This window comes from Asterias rubens, chromosome 12, assembly GCF_902459465.1.
Source record: "Asterias rubens chromosome 12, eAstRub1.3, whole genome shotgun sequence".
Classification (NCBI taxonomy): Eukaryota; Metazoa; Echinodermata; class Asteroidea; order Forcipulatida; family Asteriidae; genus Asterias; species Asterias rubens.
In genome coordinates, this window is record NC_047073.1 from 6971562 (window position 1) to 6992080 (window position 20519).

General features: G+C 37.3%; 3 protein-coding genes across 11 annotated transcripts; 1 reads left to right on the forward strand and 2 right to left on the reverse strand.

The window, feature by feature from the left end:
• Window positions 1-34: 34 nt before the first annotated feature.
• LOC117297843 lies at window positions 35-8211 on the forward strand. Of its 5 annotated transcripts, none has more exons than XM_033781005.1 (9): window positions 35-168; window positions 618-640; window positions 3631-3769; window positions 4271-4444; window positions 4948-5045; window positions 5658-5797; window positions 6093-6205; window positions 6428-6579; window positions 7009-8211. In XM_033781005.1, the coding sequence occupies exons 3-9, from the start codon at window positions 3726-3728 to the stop codon at window positions 7221-7223; spliced, it is 936 nt and encodes a 311-aa protein (XP_033636896.1). In that variant the 5' UTR covers window positions 35-168; window positions 618-640; window positions 3631-3725; the 3' UTR covers window positions 7224-8211. The 5 variants fall into 5 exon arrangements, with proteins under 5 accessions (XP_033636896.1, XP_033636897.1, XP_033636893.1 ...); XM_033781006.1 differs by lacking the exon at window positions 618-640 and adding an exon at window positions 820-842; XM_033781002.1 differs by lacking the exon at window positions 618-640.
• LOC117297844 lies at window positions 7790-15338 on the reverse strand. 2 transcript variants are annotated; one of them, XM_033781009.1, is made up of 5 exons: window positions 15085-15338; window positions 14765-14827; window positions 13630-13735; window positions 12548-12675; window positions 7790-12020 (listed from the first exon to the last, which is right to left on the reverse strand). In XM_033781009.1, exons 1-5 carry the CDS (start codon window positions 15100-15102, stop codon window positions 12015-12017), a joined length of 321 nt encoding a protein of 106 aa, XP_033636900.1. In that variant the 5' UTR covers window positions 15103-15338; the 3' UTR covers window positions 7790-12014. The 2 variants fall into 2 exon arrangements, with proteins under 2 accessions (XP_033636900.1, XP_033636899.1); XM_033781008.1 differs by having other exon boundaries at window positions 7790-12675.
• Window positions 15339-15916: 578 nt separating this feature from the next.
• Window positions 15917-18763, reverse strand: LOC117297835. 4 transcript variants are annotated; one of them, XM_033780989.1, is made up of 7 exons: window positions 18662-18763; window positions 18104-18191; window positions 17565-17784; window positions 16808-17336; window positions 16523-16706; window positions 16229-16483; window positions 15917-16106 (listed from the first exon to the last, which is right to left on the reverse strand). In XM_033780989.1, the coding sequence occupies exons 1-7, from the start codon at window positions 18701-18703 to the stop codon at window positions 16003-16005; spliced, it is 1422 nt and encodes a 473-aa protein (XP_033636880.1). In that variant the 5' UTR covers window positions 18704-18763; the 3' UTR covers window positions 15917-16002. The 4 variants fall into 4 exon arrangements, with proteins under 4 accessions (XP_033636880.1, XP_033636879.1, XP_033636882.1 ...); XM_033780988.1 differs by having other exon boundaries at window positions 16229-16706; window positions 18668-18763; XM_033780991.1 differs by lacking the exon at window positions 16229-16483.
• Between the last annotated feature and the right edge of the window lie 1756 nt (window positions 18764-20519).

Here is a 20519-nt window from a genome sequence, read left to right on the forward strand (position 1 = left end):
GAGTCGCCGCGCCAGCCGCGCTTTTCCCGTTTCACGAAGCGACAACATTTCCTAAGTTGTTCACCCACACTTTAGCCACTGTTTCTTTAGTTTGGTAAATTCATGGCAATTTTGAATATTGGTTTTGTAAAATTTCGTTCATTATAACAAAATGGAGGCCAAATTAGGGTAAGATAATTGATTGTTTAATGCTTTATTCGATCCATCAATCTTTATTAGTAACGTAGTCGACTCTCTGCAGTTGTTTTGAAAAAGACAAACGTTAAACCAAAGTACCGTACGTAATTAACAAATAATTTAATCATTAAGACCATTTCATAACACATCTAAATATTCCGTTGAGCTAATTAGAACAACAAATTTGTTCCTAGTTTTACCATTTAATATATTGTGTGAGGTTTGTCTATTTTGAAGGGAATTTTTACTAACTAAATCAACGTACTTAGTCACTTTAAAACAAAATGTACCTCACATAATTGACAAATAATTAATTTTGAGTGTTTGATCATCAAGACCATTTCATAACACATCGAAATATTCCGTTGCAGCTAGTTACACCATCTAATTAGTTCTTAAATAAACCACTTTATATGTTGTGGGTTTTGTCTCATTTGAAGGGAATTTTTAGCAAAGAAATAATGTAAGTAGTCACTTTAAAACAAAATGTACCTCACATAATTAACAAATTGTTAGTTTTTAGTGTTTAATCATTAAGACCATTTCATAACACATTAAAATATTCCGTTGAAGCTATTTACACCAACTAATTAGTTCTTAAATAAACCACTTTATATGTTATGGGTTTTGTCTCGTTTGAAGGGAATTTTTATCAAAGAAATAACGTAAGTAGTCACTTTAAAACAAAATTTACCTTACATAATTAACAAATAGTTAATTTTTAGTGTTTAATTGTTAAGTCCATTTAATAACACATCGAAATATTCCGTTGCAGCTAATTAGACCATGATTAGACCAACTAATTGGTGCCTAATTATACCACTTTAAATGCGGACCGCAATTTTAAAGCGCTATTTACGTTATTTCTATGATATAAGAATACGCTTTAAAAGAGACAAACCCGTTACGGGTTTGTCTCTTCTATGATATAAGAATACGCTTTAAAAGAGACAAACCCGTTACGGGTTTGTCTCTTTTAAAGCGTATTCTTATATCATAGAAATAACGTAAATAGCGCTTTAAAACAAACTGCACTTTACATATGGTTTACAAATGGTTAATTTTTAGTATTTAATCATTAAGTATGGTGGCTTTAAAGGGACATCGCAAATATATATTGACGCCAATATTGACGCCAATATTTGCGACTTTTACCCCAAGTTGCAAATATTGACGCCAATATTGACGCCAATATTCACGACTTGGCCCAAAGTCGCAAATATTGACGCCAATATTCACGCCAATATTCACGACTTGGCCCAAGTCGCAAATATTGACGCCAATATTGACGCCAATATTCACGACATGGGCCCTATGTCGCAAATATTGACGCCAATATTGACGCCAATATTCACAACATGGGTCAAATGTCGCAAATATTGACGCCAATATTGACGCCAATATTCACGACATGGGCCCTATGACGCAAATATTGACGCCAATATTGACGCCAATATTCACGACATGGGCCCTATGTCGCAAATATTGACGCCAATATTGACGCCAATATTCACGACATGGGCTACATAACCCGAGTTTTTGTATGCTGTATGCAACTGCAAGTCAGGATGAGATGGTTGCCAACTTCTTCCACTATACAGCTTTTATTGGTAATGGTAACAATCTTTTTTAAGTCTTCTAGTGTACTGTATTACCATGATTACTAGTATAGTACTACTACTAGTTGTTATAAAAAAATTGTTATTGTTTGTCATGTTTTTTTATGTTAACGAATGTATACATGGTATAGGCCTACCTAGTTTGTTGTAGTGTACCAGAGTCCCTATACCAAAGGGAGGTGTCGTGGCCGAGCGGATAAGAACACTGGACTCAAGCTCTGGTGTTTCTGATCAGCACTCAGCAGAGTGTGGGTTCGAATCCGGGTCGTGACACTTCTTGTGTCCTTAAGCAAGACACTTAACCTCTATTGCTTCGTCCTTAGGATGGGGCGTAAAGCCGTAGGTCCCGTGTGTTGTATTGAGATTTAGTAATGCACGTATAAAAGAACCCATAACACTCTTCGATAAGAGAAGGGGGTTCGCCCCGGTGTTTCTGGCAGTGCGTTTATCTTCAGGTATTTAAAGCTGCACTTTAATGAAGAAAGGAAGGAAATGTAGGAAAGTACTCTTTCCTTGACCTTTTGCTCAAGTTGGCAGTAGACCCTCCCCCTTCCCCCACACACAATCAATCATTCTATTTCAATCCTGGATGCATACAGAATTTAAATTAAGGTTGTGCCTTGGCGGAGAAGAACACTGGACTCAATCAAGCTCTGGTGTTTCTGATCAGCAGTGTGTGGGTTCGACTCCTGGTCGTGACACTTTCGTCTTTAAGCAAGACACTTATCCATAATTACTGTGCCCTTCGGATGGGTTGAAAAGCTTCCGATCCCGTGTTTTGTGAAATGCATGTAAAAGAACCCAGTGAGTCGAATGACACTTATTGCAAAGAGGAGTTCACCCCACAGTGTACCTGGTTGGTTGATTGGCTGCATATTGCACCACTGCATCTTGTAAACTGTTACATCGTGCAATGTAAAGGAACAGGTCTTCAAAAACGTACATGTGTGTAACTCATCATACCTTGCAGGAAAAACATCAAAAGGCCCATGAGTTCCACTTCCATGTGGTGGATACCATACTAACTATTGTGGTTGTGATACATGTATACTATTTTACTGTAGGCCCATCATGTTAATCATTTTTTATTTTACGTTTTATTTATTTTTTCATCCTGGGGTGGTGGTGGTGGGGGGGGGGGATGGTACATGCATGCCGCATGGAAATAATTACTAAAACGTTATAATACACATAACTACATACTTGTTTCATTAGTGCACTGCATTGGGAGTAGTAATGGTGGTAGTAGTAATAATAATAATAATAATAATAACCAGTTTTATATAGCGCTTTATCACAGTATACTGTATCAAAGCGCTTCTGACACTTTTACCCCTGCTCACAGGGCCATTTATTTCATTCCTTTAAACCATCTCAGCTCCGTGGGGAGTATACAGCGGGTGCTGCGAGTAACCGCGCTCCAAGCTAATCATTCACATAAACCATCTCTGCTCTCACAGGTACCCATTTATTTGTGGGTGGAGAAAAGCAATTACAGTAAAGTGTCTTGCTCAAGGACACGAGTGTCACGACCGGGATTCGAACACACACTCTGCTGAACAGAAATCACCAGAGCTTGAGTCCGGTGCTCTTATTCGCTGGGCCAAAACACCCCATCTAGCATTGATACATTCCCAACACAGTGTAAAAAGTAATAATACAATATAAAAACAGCATATAAATTTGACTACCACAGTTTTGTTACATTGTGCATCTCATTAATGTTTGCGGACATTTGGTGCATACATTTGTTATTGTATCAATTGACCTTTGCAATTTAATTTATAATGTTTTTACATTGTGACAGATTTATTCTTCATTTTCTTACACATAGCTTTTGCTGTTCATGTTGGAAGTTGAAGGAGTTCTCCCAGTGTACTGTCCGGCTGCTGAGGAAATGGAAGTGGGTCATGCTGTGGGTATCGTTCGATGTGTCAACGACTCCAAAGATATCATCACCTACATGTAAACCGGTAAATATGGTGTAGTTATTGAAAACATTGGCTGGGGAAGAGGTTGTCTTATTGTAGTTATTATTGTATAACACAATAGACTACTTTTAACAAGTTTATTCACATTTTTTAACAGTTTCTTAATCAGCACACAGTCTTTCAAATCTGGTATAAATGTGTTTTGTATACTAACAAAATTCTTTTTTGCACCACCCTGTTACTTTAAGTTTGCCCGCCGTTACATAGTCAGTTCTTTACATGTTCTAAGAAGACATTTTATCAATATGGTTTACCCACAAATACTTCACAATTATTGCTTTCCACCATGCATTCAAAGCTTAAAATCCATTTTTAAGCTAATCTGTTTCCTTCACTCACCAATCTGATGGAACCCAATAGGTACCTTTCAATGTTGTTTCCTAAAATGAAATGTACACTTATGTAAATGTTTTGCAAATCAAATCAATAGCCTCATTTAAATTTCCATATCTGTATCTGTTTTCAATATTTTGGGTGGGACAGAGAAACTGTTAGTCAGTTCTTGCAAGTGCTTGATCCACAAGGTGTGGAAGCTCGGAAGCACCGTCGATTTCGCAGAAGGATGTATTTCAATAAAGGACCCCACTACCTCATCCACATTGACGGATACGACAAGCTTAAGCCCTATGGTTTTGCAATTCATGGTGCTATTGACGGGTCAGTATATTATGTTTATCCTGTAAAAATTGTATTTTTCCACTAATTGCCATGTATTTACCCATTGAATGGCCACCACGCCTGATACTTCACTGAGGCAGCAATGGAGCTGATCTCCTTATAGACATTTATCACAGGTGCAGCCATCTTATTTTGTTGCCATTCAAATCACTGTGAACAAATCATGGTTGGAGGGACAAGTAGAGTCTGGTACCTTCGACATTATTTACTATATTAGTAAATGGGCATACATAGAACAAGACATAAAAGCTTACAGTATCACAAAGTTCTTTTGCCTTGATGCCCCCTTTAAAGTATTCAAATAGACCTCTATATTTTCCTCTTGGAGGTGCCGTGCTAGAATGAGATATCATATGACTTGACCATGAATACAAGTAGGCTGTGTCAGTGAAGATGTTTGCTAGCATCTAGGAAAAGTTTTTTTTTAATTTTACACACAAATATTGACAGTGCAACCATACTTTGATTTTTTTTCCCTTTAGGTTTTCTCGGCGAATCCTGTGGCTTGAGGTTGGACCGACAAATAATGACCCAAAGGTTGTTGCTCAATATTTTGTGGACTATATACAACAAATAAAAGGTAAATTGTATTCTTAAAATGTGTTGCATGGTTACATGCAAATGCAATACACATTGGTTCATGTTTTTGATGGGACATTATGCAAGTTTCAAACATAGTGTTAAAAACAATTGAAAAAAGGAAGAAGAAAAAATGTGATTAATTGAGTGTGAAGGCCATTTCACATTTGTTTTTTACCAAGCTACACAGTATGTACTTGTTTTACAATATTATTTTGTGCAGCAAAAACAGGTTTCTGTTAATATAGAACATTATTAGTTGCACTGTTTATGCAAGAGCTTCAGCTACAGGATTATGTATTTGCCAGCCTCATTTCTTTGGAGTGTCCTGGCTCATTATTGTGTATTACCATACATACAAGGTATATGGCCTAATGTCTCATCTGAATGATGGAGCAATGATAGTAGTGTGTGTTAGTTAAGCACACCAGTGCAATGACTGGGCCAATATTAACCCACACTATAAAAGCACCAGATTTTTGATCCAGTGCATTAGCTTATCCAGTAAGCCTACAATTCTGCGGCAAGCTAAGACGTAAAAGTGGACTGGTTGATCAGTTGCCATCCTCCTCTAATAGGTTTGTCATTTCTTGTTTTGCTCGATTTTTTATAGGGGTTCCACATGTCATAAGGACAGATCGCGGCACAGAAAATACACTGATTGAGGATATACAAATAGCATTTCGCTACTACCATGAAGATGAGCGAGCAGGATTCAATAGCTTCTTATACGGGAAGTCAACCTCAAACCAGGTGTGTTTTCTCTTCTACTTTTAAATTGGTTATAGTCTGTACAAAACCACCGAGTGTCACAATTGTTTGTAATAGTATTTCAAAGGATTCATGTGATTGAGCATTTAGGTACATGTATTTTTCTGCTAAATACCTTTGTCTGTAGCTATCATGGGAGGAGGCAGCATAATGTATTTCCCAAGTGTTTTGGTTATGAGAAACCTTAATGAAATGTTATATCTTATACATGAAATGATCTTGATTTATTGTAAATAAGAAAACACATCCTCATTTAGTGTGAAATTTCGTTTTACAGCGAATTGAGCGGTGGTGGGGTAGTATGAGACATGGTTCAATTGATTTCTGGCTCATGCTCTTCAAAGATATGCGTGACTCTGGGCTTTTGGACAATTCATCTGCGTGGCAACTGTAAGTACCTCAGTCTACTTTATGGTACTTTGACAGAAGTTCCTTAAATTTGTTCAGTATAAAACTATGACCAGTTCTGGCTACTTTTCGCTTTGAATCTGATGCCATTGTAATTTGAGATTGCCTTATTCCAAGTCATTTACGTTTTAGTAAGTTGAAATGGTTTTATTTGATGATACTCATTATTCTAGTTGTCATTTTGTTTTGCTTTTTACAATTCAGAGAATGCATGAGATTCTCTTTCACTGGGTTGCTGCGTGCAGAACTGCATCAAGTTGGGCAACTATGGAATGAACATCACATCCGTCCATGCCGTAACACTGTTGCTTCCAGTGGGAAACCAGATGAGATGTATTTCTTACCAGAACTTTATGGTATGTAAGCCTTCTGCAGGTCAATTTCAAAGTTTCAACACAAACACAATTAAGTGGAGTTTACAGTACCAATTAAAATACATAATCTCAACAATAAAATGTTTTTATCATTTCAGTCTCATTTGCATAACTAATGATGGAGTAATTATACTTGTGGAATATAATATTTGTTCACTCCACACATTCATGTATTCAAGGTTGATTTAGCTGTAAATGATCAGTCTATGTTAAATAAAACTGACTGTGTATACCCTGCATTAGCCATTAAACTGTTGCAGATTAACATTAAAAAATGCGAACAGTCAGTGAATCAAGCTGGCATCATACCCTATAGGGTTTTTACTGTGAACAACTGTTTATTGTTGTCTTCTGAACATTCTGGTATTGATTTTAACGATAACAAGAATGACTTTATTATTCAAATCATAGATACCCACGACTTCAAACATAATGTACCAATGACAGATGTGGAAGCAGTGCAAGGCATCTGTGTACGACTTGACAGATTTGGTTGTTCTGAAGACTTTGTGGAGGTAGCAGAATTTGTCATGCAACATAAGGGACTTGTCATGCCACATACTCCACAAGAAGGTGTTCGTTTTTATTTAGATATAAAAGAAGGAATTCTCAATTTGGCACGTTGAATGCAAAGAGAGATTTTCATTTTGTTCCTCTGTGTAAGCCATCTTATCTGTAAATTGTTCATTTGTTTTACTTGCGACTTTGTTATACTCAGTTTACAAAACAATAGAAGCAAATACTATACTTGGGCTACACAGAATGTTAAGTAGTTACTACTGATATACCCTTAGTTGAATCTGTTCATAACAGAGCCACACAAAATATTCTTTGAAAAATGCCTGGTCTGTGCACTGGTAGGAACATGGAGGTAGAAATAGGAGATACAGATACAGACTACAGCCCATTTGACATCCTCACCCACTCGTAGTTCTGGAGTTAAGAGCTCTCCTCATTATATTGTATAACAGTGACAAATGGGAAACTATGGGCAATTATTTGGCAGGATTTTTGAGGGCCCATGTCATCCCCGCACTGAAACTTTGATGTGGAGCAGTTGTCTTTTGTTTATTACAAATTCCACATAAATGTAATGACCATGACGTGGAGTTTAAACCTTTGATCTGTTTCAAGTTGTGTCTCCTTCTGTTTCTACCTCCATGGTATGATATACTGTTTTTTTTTTTTTTTAAACTTTAATAACCGACAATCATCTGGTGTTATTTGTATTATAGGCCTTCACATACCCCATGTCCTGACACAGGATTTGCGGTCAGTGATTAAAGGAGCCAATTTAATGACATTTGCCCAATAATATTAAGTATGGACCTAAAAAGGCTTGGACAATTTTTTATTTGAATTCTTTGTACCTATTTTCAAAGTTAGAATTATAATTTGTATTCCTCAATCTATTTGATCCTTGTTTTTCCTTTTTGGTTTGTTGGTGGGGTTAATAGTCAATGAGAACAGTTGTACAAGAAAAGCAAGCATTTTGTTGCCACTTGATGTTGATGGCGATCCCATTGCAGTATTTCATGACTTATGATTGCAAAACTTATTATTTGCAGGCGTGAAGGTACTCAAAAACAGGTTAATAAAGTTTTACTTCCCAAATATGTTTTTTCAGATTGTATTTTTTTATTTTTTCGGGGGCATATTGTTTGTAGAGTGTACTTAAATGCAACAATTTGCAGTGACTGGCTCATATGACAAATTTATATCTGCAAATGCATTTTTGTTACAAATGGTATGTAATGAAAAACAGCAGGCTAACAGTAAGTTAAAAGAAGTGTTTTTACAATGATACTGACGGAAATTGGAACTTCAGTTAAAAATAAAACACTTAACACTAAAAAAAAAATACAAGAATATAAAATGTTCAAAAATATCAATCACAGATTTTTGAGTATAAAAATATAATTTACTGATCTAAAAGTCACTATAATTTTTTCATATCAGTGTCAGAAAATAGTTATAAATTTTAGTGATTAAAAACATGTTAATAAAGTTTGATATGTAATATAAAACATCGGGATAACATTTGGACAAGTGACTGTTACTAAATGTAACAGTGTGAGCTGTAACACAAATTGATCAAATCAACTTACTTTCAGAAGACTGTCTAAATCACCAACCCCAAAAGGAACATTCCACAAAGAAATATACACTGCTAATCGACTTGTGCACATGACATGAAAACCCCCCTGCTTACTTACAGGGCCCAACCATAGAGCTGTTTATGCTTAGCACACGACTTTGCTAAGTACAGAACAATTTTGATTAGCAGAATGAGGTTCCAAACCAAAATCTTAAGTAATATAATATTACATGTAGTAACAAGAATCTAAACCATACATGTATACAGGACCATCTGTGAAACAGTTAACAAGCCACTTTGACAGATTTAGTTGTCCCAAATTTACTGTTCCGTGAGAATACCTAGGGGAAATCTGCCATTTTGAATTTCAATATGGTTGCCATTTCTAATCTTGTTCTGGTGCCATCAATTTGTGTCTGTGAGCAATGTAGAACAGTAAAATGTTGTAAATACCCATGTATGTGATACCAGGGATTCCATTAAAACCACTGCCTTACTTGTATCTAATTTTTTTTTGGCCGCCCAAACTAACTTCAAAATGTGGGTGCCATACATGTATTTTATACACTTTTGCTTATAATTTACCGAGTCGGGTAACTAAAAAACCTTAAAATTGTTGTCTTTGATTGACAATCCAAAATTAAACAGAGATACCATTTTTACCATCAACTTTATGCATCAAATGTTGAATCTCCAAATTGCCACAACTTTAGTATTTTCTAAAACTTCATTCATTTATAATTGATTGTTTATTTTTTCCTTTTTAGGGAGTGGAAACTAAAAATGTAAGATTTCCCATGGATTTTTACTGGATAAAAAATTGTTGAAAAACTAAAAGCCCTATATTACCTAAATCTGTCAAAAGTGGCATGTTTTTATTTTTCACAGATGAAATTAGATTATATATGACTGTAACTGGATCCCAGGTAGATTTGCTAAGTGAAAAAATGTATTGAGTTTTATTTTTCTGCTTAGCAGCTCTATGAAATTATTGTCGTAAACCAGTCTTCACACTGAAACTGAACACATATTACCGAAACTTAACACATATTAAACATCATTTTCATCTAAGTATTTGGCAAAGTATAAAAACCATAACTTTTGTAACTGGCAGTAAAAGAAACAAAACAAATAATTAAATGGAGGTGCAGTAATACAGTGTAGGTAAAACAAACAAAAAATCACAAGATGATCTGACATTGGTTATAAATAATCTGAAATTATTGTTTTTATAGGCAAGGCATGGGGCAAACTGGATCTTTTGGACCACCATAAAGCATTCCGTAATTGAAGATTGTTATGATTTCAAACAAACATGGTAAAATAACAAATTTAATAGCTTCAATACACTGTACCACTGGATATTTGGAGACATACGGGCACTGTAATGTTGTACATTGAACGACTGTTGTCCGCTGTGATGTGGTACATGCTGTTTTGGACAACCTCGGGGGCAGATGGCACCCTCGGCTACACCTTGGGCGCCATCTGCTCCCCGTGGGTGTCCAAAACAGCATGGACCACATACACATATCATAGCATACAAGTTTTGTTATACCATGGTATTAGATTGAAGGATTGTTAAAAAGGCCCTTAATAATTTATTTTGACATTAAAGCTAAATTGGTGGATTATCTCAACCTCATTTTTTTATTGCAACAACTTAACAAGTAGTTCATTTTTTCACATTAACATGTACTGGTCCCTATCACGAGCATCATATCGAAAGTACAGGACTGTGTATTACCAGTGGTTGCATACCTCCATGCATATAGTAACCTCTCTCTCAGGTAGTACCACTAATGTGTTTGTGTAGATCAATGGGGATGATGAAACAATGTTCTGAGAACGATGTAGGCAATGTACCCTGGCACCATTACCTACCTCTTTATCAGGTGTATTGCTAATTTTAATGTCAATGGGGACAATGAGATGAGATGTTCGCAGACGATCTAGGTAATGGACCCCGACAACATCACTTTTTTGGCAATACATGAAGTTTTGTATTTTTTCACGTGATTGGTTCTCGACCAATAAAAGATCAAAATCTTATACCAGGGTATAACAAGTATGTGTGTGCAGTAACTGTATCATTTGTGCATGCACAACATCAATGTTCAATGGGAGTTACTAACATGAACTTAAAGGTTCACTGAAATACAAAGTATTGATGCTTTTATGTTTCACCTTGTAATTTCTGTACAATAATTCAGGTGAAAATAATCATTTTGTGCACTCTTGTGTATTTTCACATGATTTATTCATGAGCTATTCCAGTGAACAGTTGTTCTGTGGACAAGGTCGGCCAAAGGAATGACAAATATGTGTTCTTTCTATTGACAAATTCACAAATTATTCCATGTTATGCAATGCATGTGATGTCACTGAGAGAATCTGTGATGTCAGCAAGTGCCCTGCTTTATGAAGACTATTATTTCTAAATCAAAGAAATCATGTAAAAATACAAAGAAGTACAAACAATTACTTTTTCTTAGGTACTGAATCATTTTACAAATTTTTCAAGGTGTAAGATAAAAGCATTAATACTTTGTATTTCTGTGAACCTTTAAATGGCATAGTTAGAGTGGCTTTAAAGGGACATCGCAAATATGTATTGATGCCAATATTGACGCCAATATTCACGACATGATCGAGCCCCAAGTCCCAAATATTGACGCCAATATTGACGACTTGGCTTCAAGTCGCAAACCCACTCTGGCATGAATATTCAATATTCACGCCTGTGCGGGTTTGCGACTTGGGCAAAATCATGAATATTGGCGTCAATATTAGCTGCAATATTCACAACATGGGGCCCATGCTGTGAAAATTGGCATCAATATATATTTGCATTGTCCCTTTAAAGCCACCATACATAGGTCCATGGGCCCAGATCCTACACAATGTACATGCCCAGATCCTACATGAGTGGCATTAATTCGAAAGAAGGTCATAAATTTACAATTTAATTTGGGAAACAAATTCAGAAAAATTCAACATAAAAATCACTTTAAAGGAACTTGTCTGAGATAAACTTAAACCTGTCCAAAGCCTTTACAATACGAAATGGCTTGGGCAAAGGCTGTCTGAAATGAGATATATGTCCTGAAGTGAAGCGGGAGCGTCAAGATAAAAGTACATGTTGAAGCAGTTGGATAACAATTGCAGGGTTGGTCTTCAAGAGAAAGGTGGCTCACGAAGCAATCATGTTTAAATCTAACAGTAGGTTGTGCTGGCCATCCTGTCACTGGGCAGCATGGGGACCCAGTCAAAAAAGACAGTAAATCTTTCATGAGTACTGATTTTCCATCAACAGTGATTACCCCTAAGGTAAAACAACATAAAAAGGGTGCCGTTGAAACCACTCCGCTCATAATAACATTCCAAAGTTACGTTCAAAAGTGGGAGTCATCTAACAGGACTGGACATGAATTTTTATTGAAAAACTCGGGTCAGTACTCACTGGATTGGAAAGGAAAACTTTTGAACATCATCTCTGTTATCTGAGCAGGATTTAACAAGGTGTGATCAGGCGGTTTACAGTGCCACTGCCTGTGAGTTTTCTGAAAAAGAAATATCCTACAAGATTCTTGTGTATACCCTAATGTATTGCAGAATGTGTCAAAGTAACTAAGTGAGAAACTTTGAGTTATAAAATTTGTCCAATATCTCAAATTTTATAAGAAGCAAATGGTCCCGGTCAGTCCCTTCCAGGTGTGTAGTGACATGCTATAATGGATGCCCTTATGGATCCCCTCAACCCTCCCCAACACACCTACTAGAAGAAATAATGACCAAGAACAAATAATTTAACAAAGTAATCCTAGGAAGCAAAAACAATAAAGTATTTACATTCTCTTCAGCAGCAACTTGGAGAGTGGTACATGTACTTGTGGTTGTAGAACGAAGACCCTTTTTAGATTTCCTTTTACCAATTTGGCTTATTAAACCCAAAATGTCTTTTGATGGGGATGAAGTCCCTGGAAAGAAAAACAAATGTATTCCATTATAATAAACTTTGCACCTGCGGTTCAGTTAATAAGGGTTCACTTGTTTGATTTTGAGTACATCTATAATAATAATAATGGTAACTTATATAGCGCCAGTATCCGACAAAAAGGCGTTCATGGCGCTTTTGTATAAATTTACAACAAAGAAATATTTATAACCAAATTAGATTAAACACAAATAAATACATAATGAGAGAGGAGTCATATGAGCAAATGTCAAATATAAATATTATGTCCACCCTCAAGCCTCAGTCGAATGCTTCCTTGAACAAGTATGTCTTCAACCGAGTGTTGAAAACAGACATGCTAGTTAATGTCCTAAATAAAGAGTTCCACAGTTTGGGCGCTGAATTCATGAAAGTTCTGTCCCATATTGGGTGTTGGTGATCTGTACCTTGAAAAGGGCTTTGTGTGACGATCTGAAACCACTACGAGTGGGCGGTAATTTTCTACTAAATCGTCAAAATATGAGGGTGCTTGACCATTGAGAATTTTGAAAATGGTCAAGCACAGTTTGTATTTAATACGTTGCTCAATTGGCAGCCAATGTAGATCTGCCAATTCAAGTGATATGTGTTCAGATTGCTTTGTAGACGTTGTAATTGTGTCTTATTAATAGAACTTAACTACATTAAATGTAATCAAGTTCTATTCCAAAATAACAATATTTTAGCAAGCATTTGACAAACGGTTGTCCGTATCAGGAAACCTTGAACATGATGATATTAATAAACCACCTGTAAATGTCACACACTCAAACGACGCCCCTATAATGAGGCAAAAACAAGCAGAACACTAGACGACAGCTGCCTGGTGTAAAAAAAAGTGAACATGACATCAGCATACCAACAGTGCTGCATATTATGCAAGGGTTATCCAAGGGGGTCTATTGTTAAATATCCCTCTTCCTTGATGAAAACTCACCTACAGCTTGGCAATGTTTTCTCAATTCATATCGATCACCAATCTTGATCACTCCCAGTGATTTTAATTCATCATCGGACATAGCGGGAACCATAGAGGAAGTCACCTTTAAGAAGAACAAAATCTTTAGTAAACATGCTGAACACAAGCCACCGAAAAGGGGAATAGTGGATGAGAAGGGGATAGGAGGTAAAAAACTACTTCACTTATGCATCGTGGGAACTGTCACTCAAGTCCAGGCTCGACTTCACAAAGGGCTAAGATTGATCTTAACTGTGAATCACTCTTAATTGCTAAGCAAAGTGTGATGTCACAATACAAACTACTATGGTAATACTGACAACTCATCTTAAGATGAATCTTAGTGCTTTGTGAAACCACCACAGGACTCAGCCTCAAGTTGCAATTTTGATGACTTGGACTCGACTTAAGTCTTGAGTTATGTTAGGCGAAAGACTCTGACTTGACTAGTATGACTCGAACTCAACACTAAGTGACATTTAAAATGTATTTGCCTTTTAAACAACCATCTCAAAATTTTGTCTATGATTTCACATCTGAGAGCATCAGCAGCATTGTGAACATAACTATGACTTACGAGTACTGTACCTTGCACTGATCAAAATGGAACAACCTAAAACATATTGATGGGTTTACGTACTTCAAGTTGGGGGCTGTCATCTCGTCCCCCGCTCTCACCACAGCAAGCTCGGCCCAAACAAGAAGTCGCCCCCAACTAAGTCGCCTCCAAACCAGCTGGTTTAAGGGCGAGTTTGTTGGGGGCATCTTTGTTGAGAGCAACTTTGTTGGGAGCAAGCTTGCTGGGGTGAGATGACCAGCATTCTTCAAGACAACATGTGTGTGTAAAAACGTGGTTCTGGTAGGCCTAAAACTCATCATAATAACACACACACACACAAGTGTGTATTCACCTGCAATCGGGGACCTCCTATTGTCCCTCTTTTGTTTGTACTCTAACTTTTTAGCAACAGCTCCCATTGGTTTTGTACACGATTTCCAACTTGGGACCTTTTTCCAACCAGGGACCCTATTGTCCTCTTTTGTTATTATAAGTCCCCGGTTTGAATGTACATACACATGTACATGCACACACAACCACACAACATTGACATACCTTTTGCTCTTCAAACTTGTGTAATATATCCTCTAAGCCCATTTGTAGAAGAATATCAGCAATCTACGCAAAAATCATAAAAAAACATAGCTTTAAAAAAGTTAGAAGCAAATAAAAAAACACAAAACAATTAGAATTTGTTGAAGAAACCAGGATCTGTTTGACTTTGGGCAACTGAGTATTAAAAAAAGTTAACTTAAACAAACACTTACTGAAAGACTTAACTAAAGCCTGCAAGTCAACAATGATGGGGGGGCGGGGTGGCCGGGTAAATGAAAGTAATGATAGTGGGCTTTAATAAGAAATACAATTATATTTACCCGATTTTCAGTCTCCATTTTTGTTAGTCGAACTTACATACTGGCAGTCGTCAGTGCACGCAAATCACAATGCTGAACGATATTATTGTCAGAGCGCGCGAGCGAGATCGGGACCAGTGCGCCAGACTATTTTCTTGCCCACCCAGCTACCTAGGTTGCTAAAAAAACAATGAATATTCACGCCTGAGCAGGTTTGCGACTTGGGGCCCATGTCGTGAATATTGGCGTCAATATTGGCGTAAATATTTGCGACGTGTAGCCCATGTCGTGAATATTGGCGTCAATATTGGCGTCAATATTTGCGACTTGGAGGCAATGTCGTAAATATTGGCGCCAATATTGGCGTCAATATTTGCGACTTGGAGGCAATGTCGTAAATATTGGCGCCAATATTGGCGTCAATATTCGCGACTTAGGTCATGTCGTGAATATTGGCGTCAATATTGGCGTCAATATTTGCAACTTGAGGCTATGTCGTAAATATTGGCGCCAATATTGGCGTCAATATTCGCGACTTAGGTCATGTCGTGAATATTGGCGTCAATATTGGCGTCAATATTTGCAACTTGAGGCTATGTCGTAAATATTGGCGTCAATATTGGCGTCAATATTTGCGACATTTGACCCATGTTGTGAATATTGGCGTCAATATTGGCGTCAATATTTGCGACATTTGACCCATGTTGTGAATATTGGCGTCAATATTGGCGTCAATATTTGCGACATAGGGCCCATGTCGTGAATATTGGCGTCAATATTGGCGTCAATATTTGCGACTTTGGGCCAAGTCGTGAATATTGGCGTCAATATTGGCGTCAATATTTGCAACTTGGGGTAAATGTCGCAAATATTGGCGTCAATATTGGCGTCAATATATATTTGCGATGTCCCTTTAAAGCCACCATAATTAAGACCACTTCAAAACACCACTGATGTCTGCCTTATTGTTGACATCATCTTGATATCGTTAAGAAGCATCGTCTTGGTCAGGATACTCGTCAACTTTTCGGTCGCTAGTGTACCTTCAGTTAAAACAACAAGATTATGTTATATCATTACAAATAATTGTACTGTTCTCTGCTGCAGAAGAATGCCTCTGGTCCTCAGTTATATTAAAATAGCGAATAAAGAGAAGTGTACTTACTTGGCTTCATATATTTTTTTTTGCGATCGCCATCCAGAATGTCGTGCTCACAGTTAGGATACAATTCTGAATGGCCATGGTGAACTCCTTGAATGTGGTTTACTAACGAGAGCCATTTGGCAGCACGCAGTGCCGACTGGTCATCTGTGGTGCTGGATGCGCACCAGTAAATATGGTGGTTTAAACTCTTGGACCATTCAGTCACTGCCCCACAGTTCTTCACCTTTGAAAGTTTATCCACTTTTTTCTTCAATCCTGTGAGAATAATACAATCAATGAACTGTTCACGCGTACCTTTGGCGATGTGCCACACGTCAAACATGTGGCTGATGTCAGTTTTCTCCCGCACATATTTCGCAAGCTGCCTGTGCCTGTCTGATACCAGCTTACTAACAACTAGCCCACTGGTGTTGAGCTTCTCTAGAGTTCGTTTGAAGCCTTCTAGCTCCATATGGTAGCTCCCTTTCACTTCGTTGCTCTGAATAAAAAGTAAGAACAATAACATGAATAAAAGTAACGGGAGTTAAAAACTTTACTTTGCTAACTTGCACACAAACCATGAAGTAATTGTTTATTTACCTGTACCAGTTGGATATCAAGAATCTTGTTCCGTTCGAGATCAAGGGCTGTGTATGATCCATACTTAGCGCTGTGTCCAGGGCTGTCTGCCCTACCATCCCCTCCAATAACCAGAGGGTCACCCTCTGCTGCAATTTCCATAATCAGTCTCGTCTGCTTACTGACAAATACTGCATTCACAGCTGGAAGCAGGAACTGCTTCTGATGCTTAAAGAAGTTTCGTTGCGTCATGGTAGCAACACCCATATATTGGAGCACACGAAAAGTCTGTGCTACTGTTCCACCTGCAAACAAGATGGATGCTGAGAGAAGGATGTTCCCAGCCGGTGTATTGTTTAACCAGGGCTGGCTATCCCAGGTGGTTCTGTCGTCACACAACTCACAGGACTGCCGAACCCTTAACATCCCTCCTTTCCTATAGCTCTTCATTGTCACCAAACAACCACCACAGGAAATGCATCTGTTGAACAACTTCATCAGTTGGGATTCAAACACGATGAACTTTCTCTCCTTGTGGATATTACTGGAGCTGTGAAATGAAACGAAGACATGACAATCACTTTAAATGGCACGTGATTTTTATAAATTGCTGTCTGTTTTTATGTTGGTGTAAAAAAGAAAAAAATAAAGAAAATAAAAAATAAAATAAAATTCTCATTAATTTTGTGTTACAAAAAGCAAGTTGTACAAATTTGGTTCCCAGTTAATTTGCATTTAAAAATCTTAAAAGGAAGAAAAATCATGTAGTGATCCGTACCCTTCATTATTGTGAGTGGAACTTGAACCATCCGAGTCTGACGATGGACCATCATAACAGGGCTGGTATTCTGGATCTCTCCCATCATCATCATTGCTGCTGTCTGAACTGGACTCCTGAGTTGGGACATCATCAAGAAGTTTACAGATGACTCCACATGAGACAGTTCTTGGCTGAGCCTGGATCCCCGTACAATGCATGTGAGCAGATGCTTGCACCACTTAAAAAAAAATGCATTGAAACTTGTTGAGCCAAAACATTGATACATTGGTCAGTAAATTTTTGGTCATACAAATAATTGGATCCAACGTATTATCAAGCCTCACTAATCATGATTGTTAATATGAATTTCCTTAATGACAAATTCTCTTAGAAAACAGCACCTCAAACACGGTAAATTTTGCGAGCTGTGCTAATTTACTCCGTAGTTTTTGGGAAACATGTTTCAAGGTGCCACAAGCTTATCGGGAGACTTTCATGCAAATTAAACTGAAAAAAATAAAATAAAAAATAAGTGAATAAAAATAGTTGCATTTTACTTTTAGGGAGACGGGTTTGAGTTGCAACGTGTGTGGTGCATGGTGTTGTCTGGCATTGTACGGATACACTGTGTGAAGCTGAAGCCACCTAAAACAAAAGGATTGGAAATCAAGAAATTACATTCAATGAATATGTAGGAAGATGTATGTAGTTTTTGGTAAAAAAAAGGAACATGATATAAAAAATAAAAAAGTGTGCAATTGTTCAACCCCAAAAATCATTTGCAATATTTTTCAAACAGATTATTATAAATTCAAGTTTTTGATTCATCGTGTTTAAAAAAATTCTCATTCCATAAATTGTTTAATGCAGAATGCCAACAATTGTCCCACTTACCGAGTTATTTTCGTTATTTGATTGCTTCCCCTTTCATTCTATTGTTTCAATTTAGCCTTAGCTACAATCATGTACATTATTGTAATAAACAAGGTTCATAGTATATTATCAACAACAAACATCCACGGAATAAGTAAATGTGCAAGTCTTGGCAGCTGTATGATAGATGAGATATGTAGTCTAGTCAAATGTACAGAGTATAGCATTCTTTCAGCAGGTATACTTACATGATCAATTTCTCCATAACTTTGATCTGAATCCATGTCCTGATCTGTGGAAGTGGATGAGGTGCATGCTGACGTGGACTCTGCAACAGGACTTAGTTGCGATAATCGTAACCCTCCATCCTCCCGACGGTCGGAGACCGGAGGGTTACGACACAAGACTGATATTATCGGTGTAACTAGCAGTTTTGACCAGTTTTTGCCAGACTTCGTGATCAGATTCGTCCTTTTTTTCCACTTTCCAAAATCATGACAGACATTCTAAACACATGGAGTTGATCTTTATTGTATGACAACGTCATCTGGAACCCTTAAAACAACATCATGAAAATATTTGGCAGAAAAAACGACAAAAACTTACCAAAAGACTGACCGAATAATTTTTATATCCATAATCCATAGCGGGGTCAACTAGTGATTTTGAACGTCGCACTTGCTTGGCAACAACCAATCAGCGTGACCCAACCATGTGGGGGTATGGAGCAGCACACGGTACTTACGAGCTGTATAGTTTGTGCACACACGATGTTCATACAGTACATGTACATGTACATGTACATGCCTGCATGCTGCGCAAGTACCGTGTGTTGCTCCATACCCCCACATGGTTGGGTCACGCTGATTGGTTGTTGCCAAGCAAGTGCGACGTTCAAAATCACTAGTTGACCCCGCTATGGATTATGGATATATTCGGTCAGTCTTTTGGTAAGTTTTTGTCGTTTTTTCTGCCAAATATTTTCATGATGTTGTTTTAAGGGTTTCAGATGACGTTGTCATACAATAAAGATCAACTCCATGTGTTTAGAATGTCTGTCATGATTTTGGAGAGTGGAAAAAAAGGACGAATCTGATCACGAGTCTGGCAAAAACTGGTCAAAACTGCTAGTTACACCGATAATATCAGGCTTGTGTCGTAACCCTCCGGTCTCCGACCGTCGGGAGGATGGAGGGTTACGATTATCGCAACTACAAGAGGACTGAGCAACTCTTTCAGGAGCTGAAATTAAATAATGATTTTATGATTACTGGGCTGGAAAGTCAGTGTGAAGTTATGTAGCCAACAGCCAGCAAAAAAGATGTGCTGAAAGCTACTTCAACCTTCTAGATGTATTTTATTTGTACTATTTAATTAACAGGTTGGAAATAAAAACTACTGTACTATGGTTGGTGCATTTTTTTTTTTTTTTTTTTTTTGAAAATTTCTTGCATCCTTTAAATTTACCACCAATCAATTAAAAAAAAAATAACAGTTTCATCAAATCTATTAGTTTTCAATCATTAGTTTCAAGGTCTGGTTGGCATTTCCAACAAACTAAGCGAATTGTGTGCGACTAAAGCTGGCCGCGTATTCCGGGAAATATGAAGAAATAGACCCCATGCAGTAAAAGGTGGTACAATTTTGGTCTCCCATCCTTTCTGATTTTAACGAATTTTTTAATCATGTGTAATCAAAATTAAATTGGATTCACATTTCTGAAAGAATGTATCAATGAGCAAATCCAGAGGTTGAATAGGAATAATTGGTTGCGTAATAAATTAGTAATTACCCGCCGCAATTAAGACATCATAATACAGACCATAAAAAAACAGCTGATAAAAAACTTGCACTCACCCCAAAGTAAATGTACCCTTCATAATGCAAAAAAAGTTTTTTTTTTTTTCAATAATCTTATAGATCATACTTCTGGGCACACTTAGTTTTGGAGGAAGCTAAATCGGTTCACTAATTAGTACCCAATTAGCCACTTGAAGACACGCCTTTTTTCACCATACGTTAACCATATAGCACCTGTACAGTCATCATACTTTTAAGACTGCCTTCACAGTAAAGTAAATGTACCCTTCATGATACCGA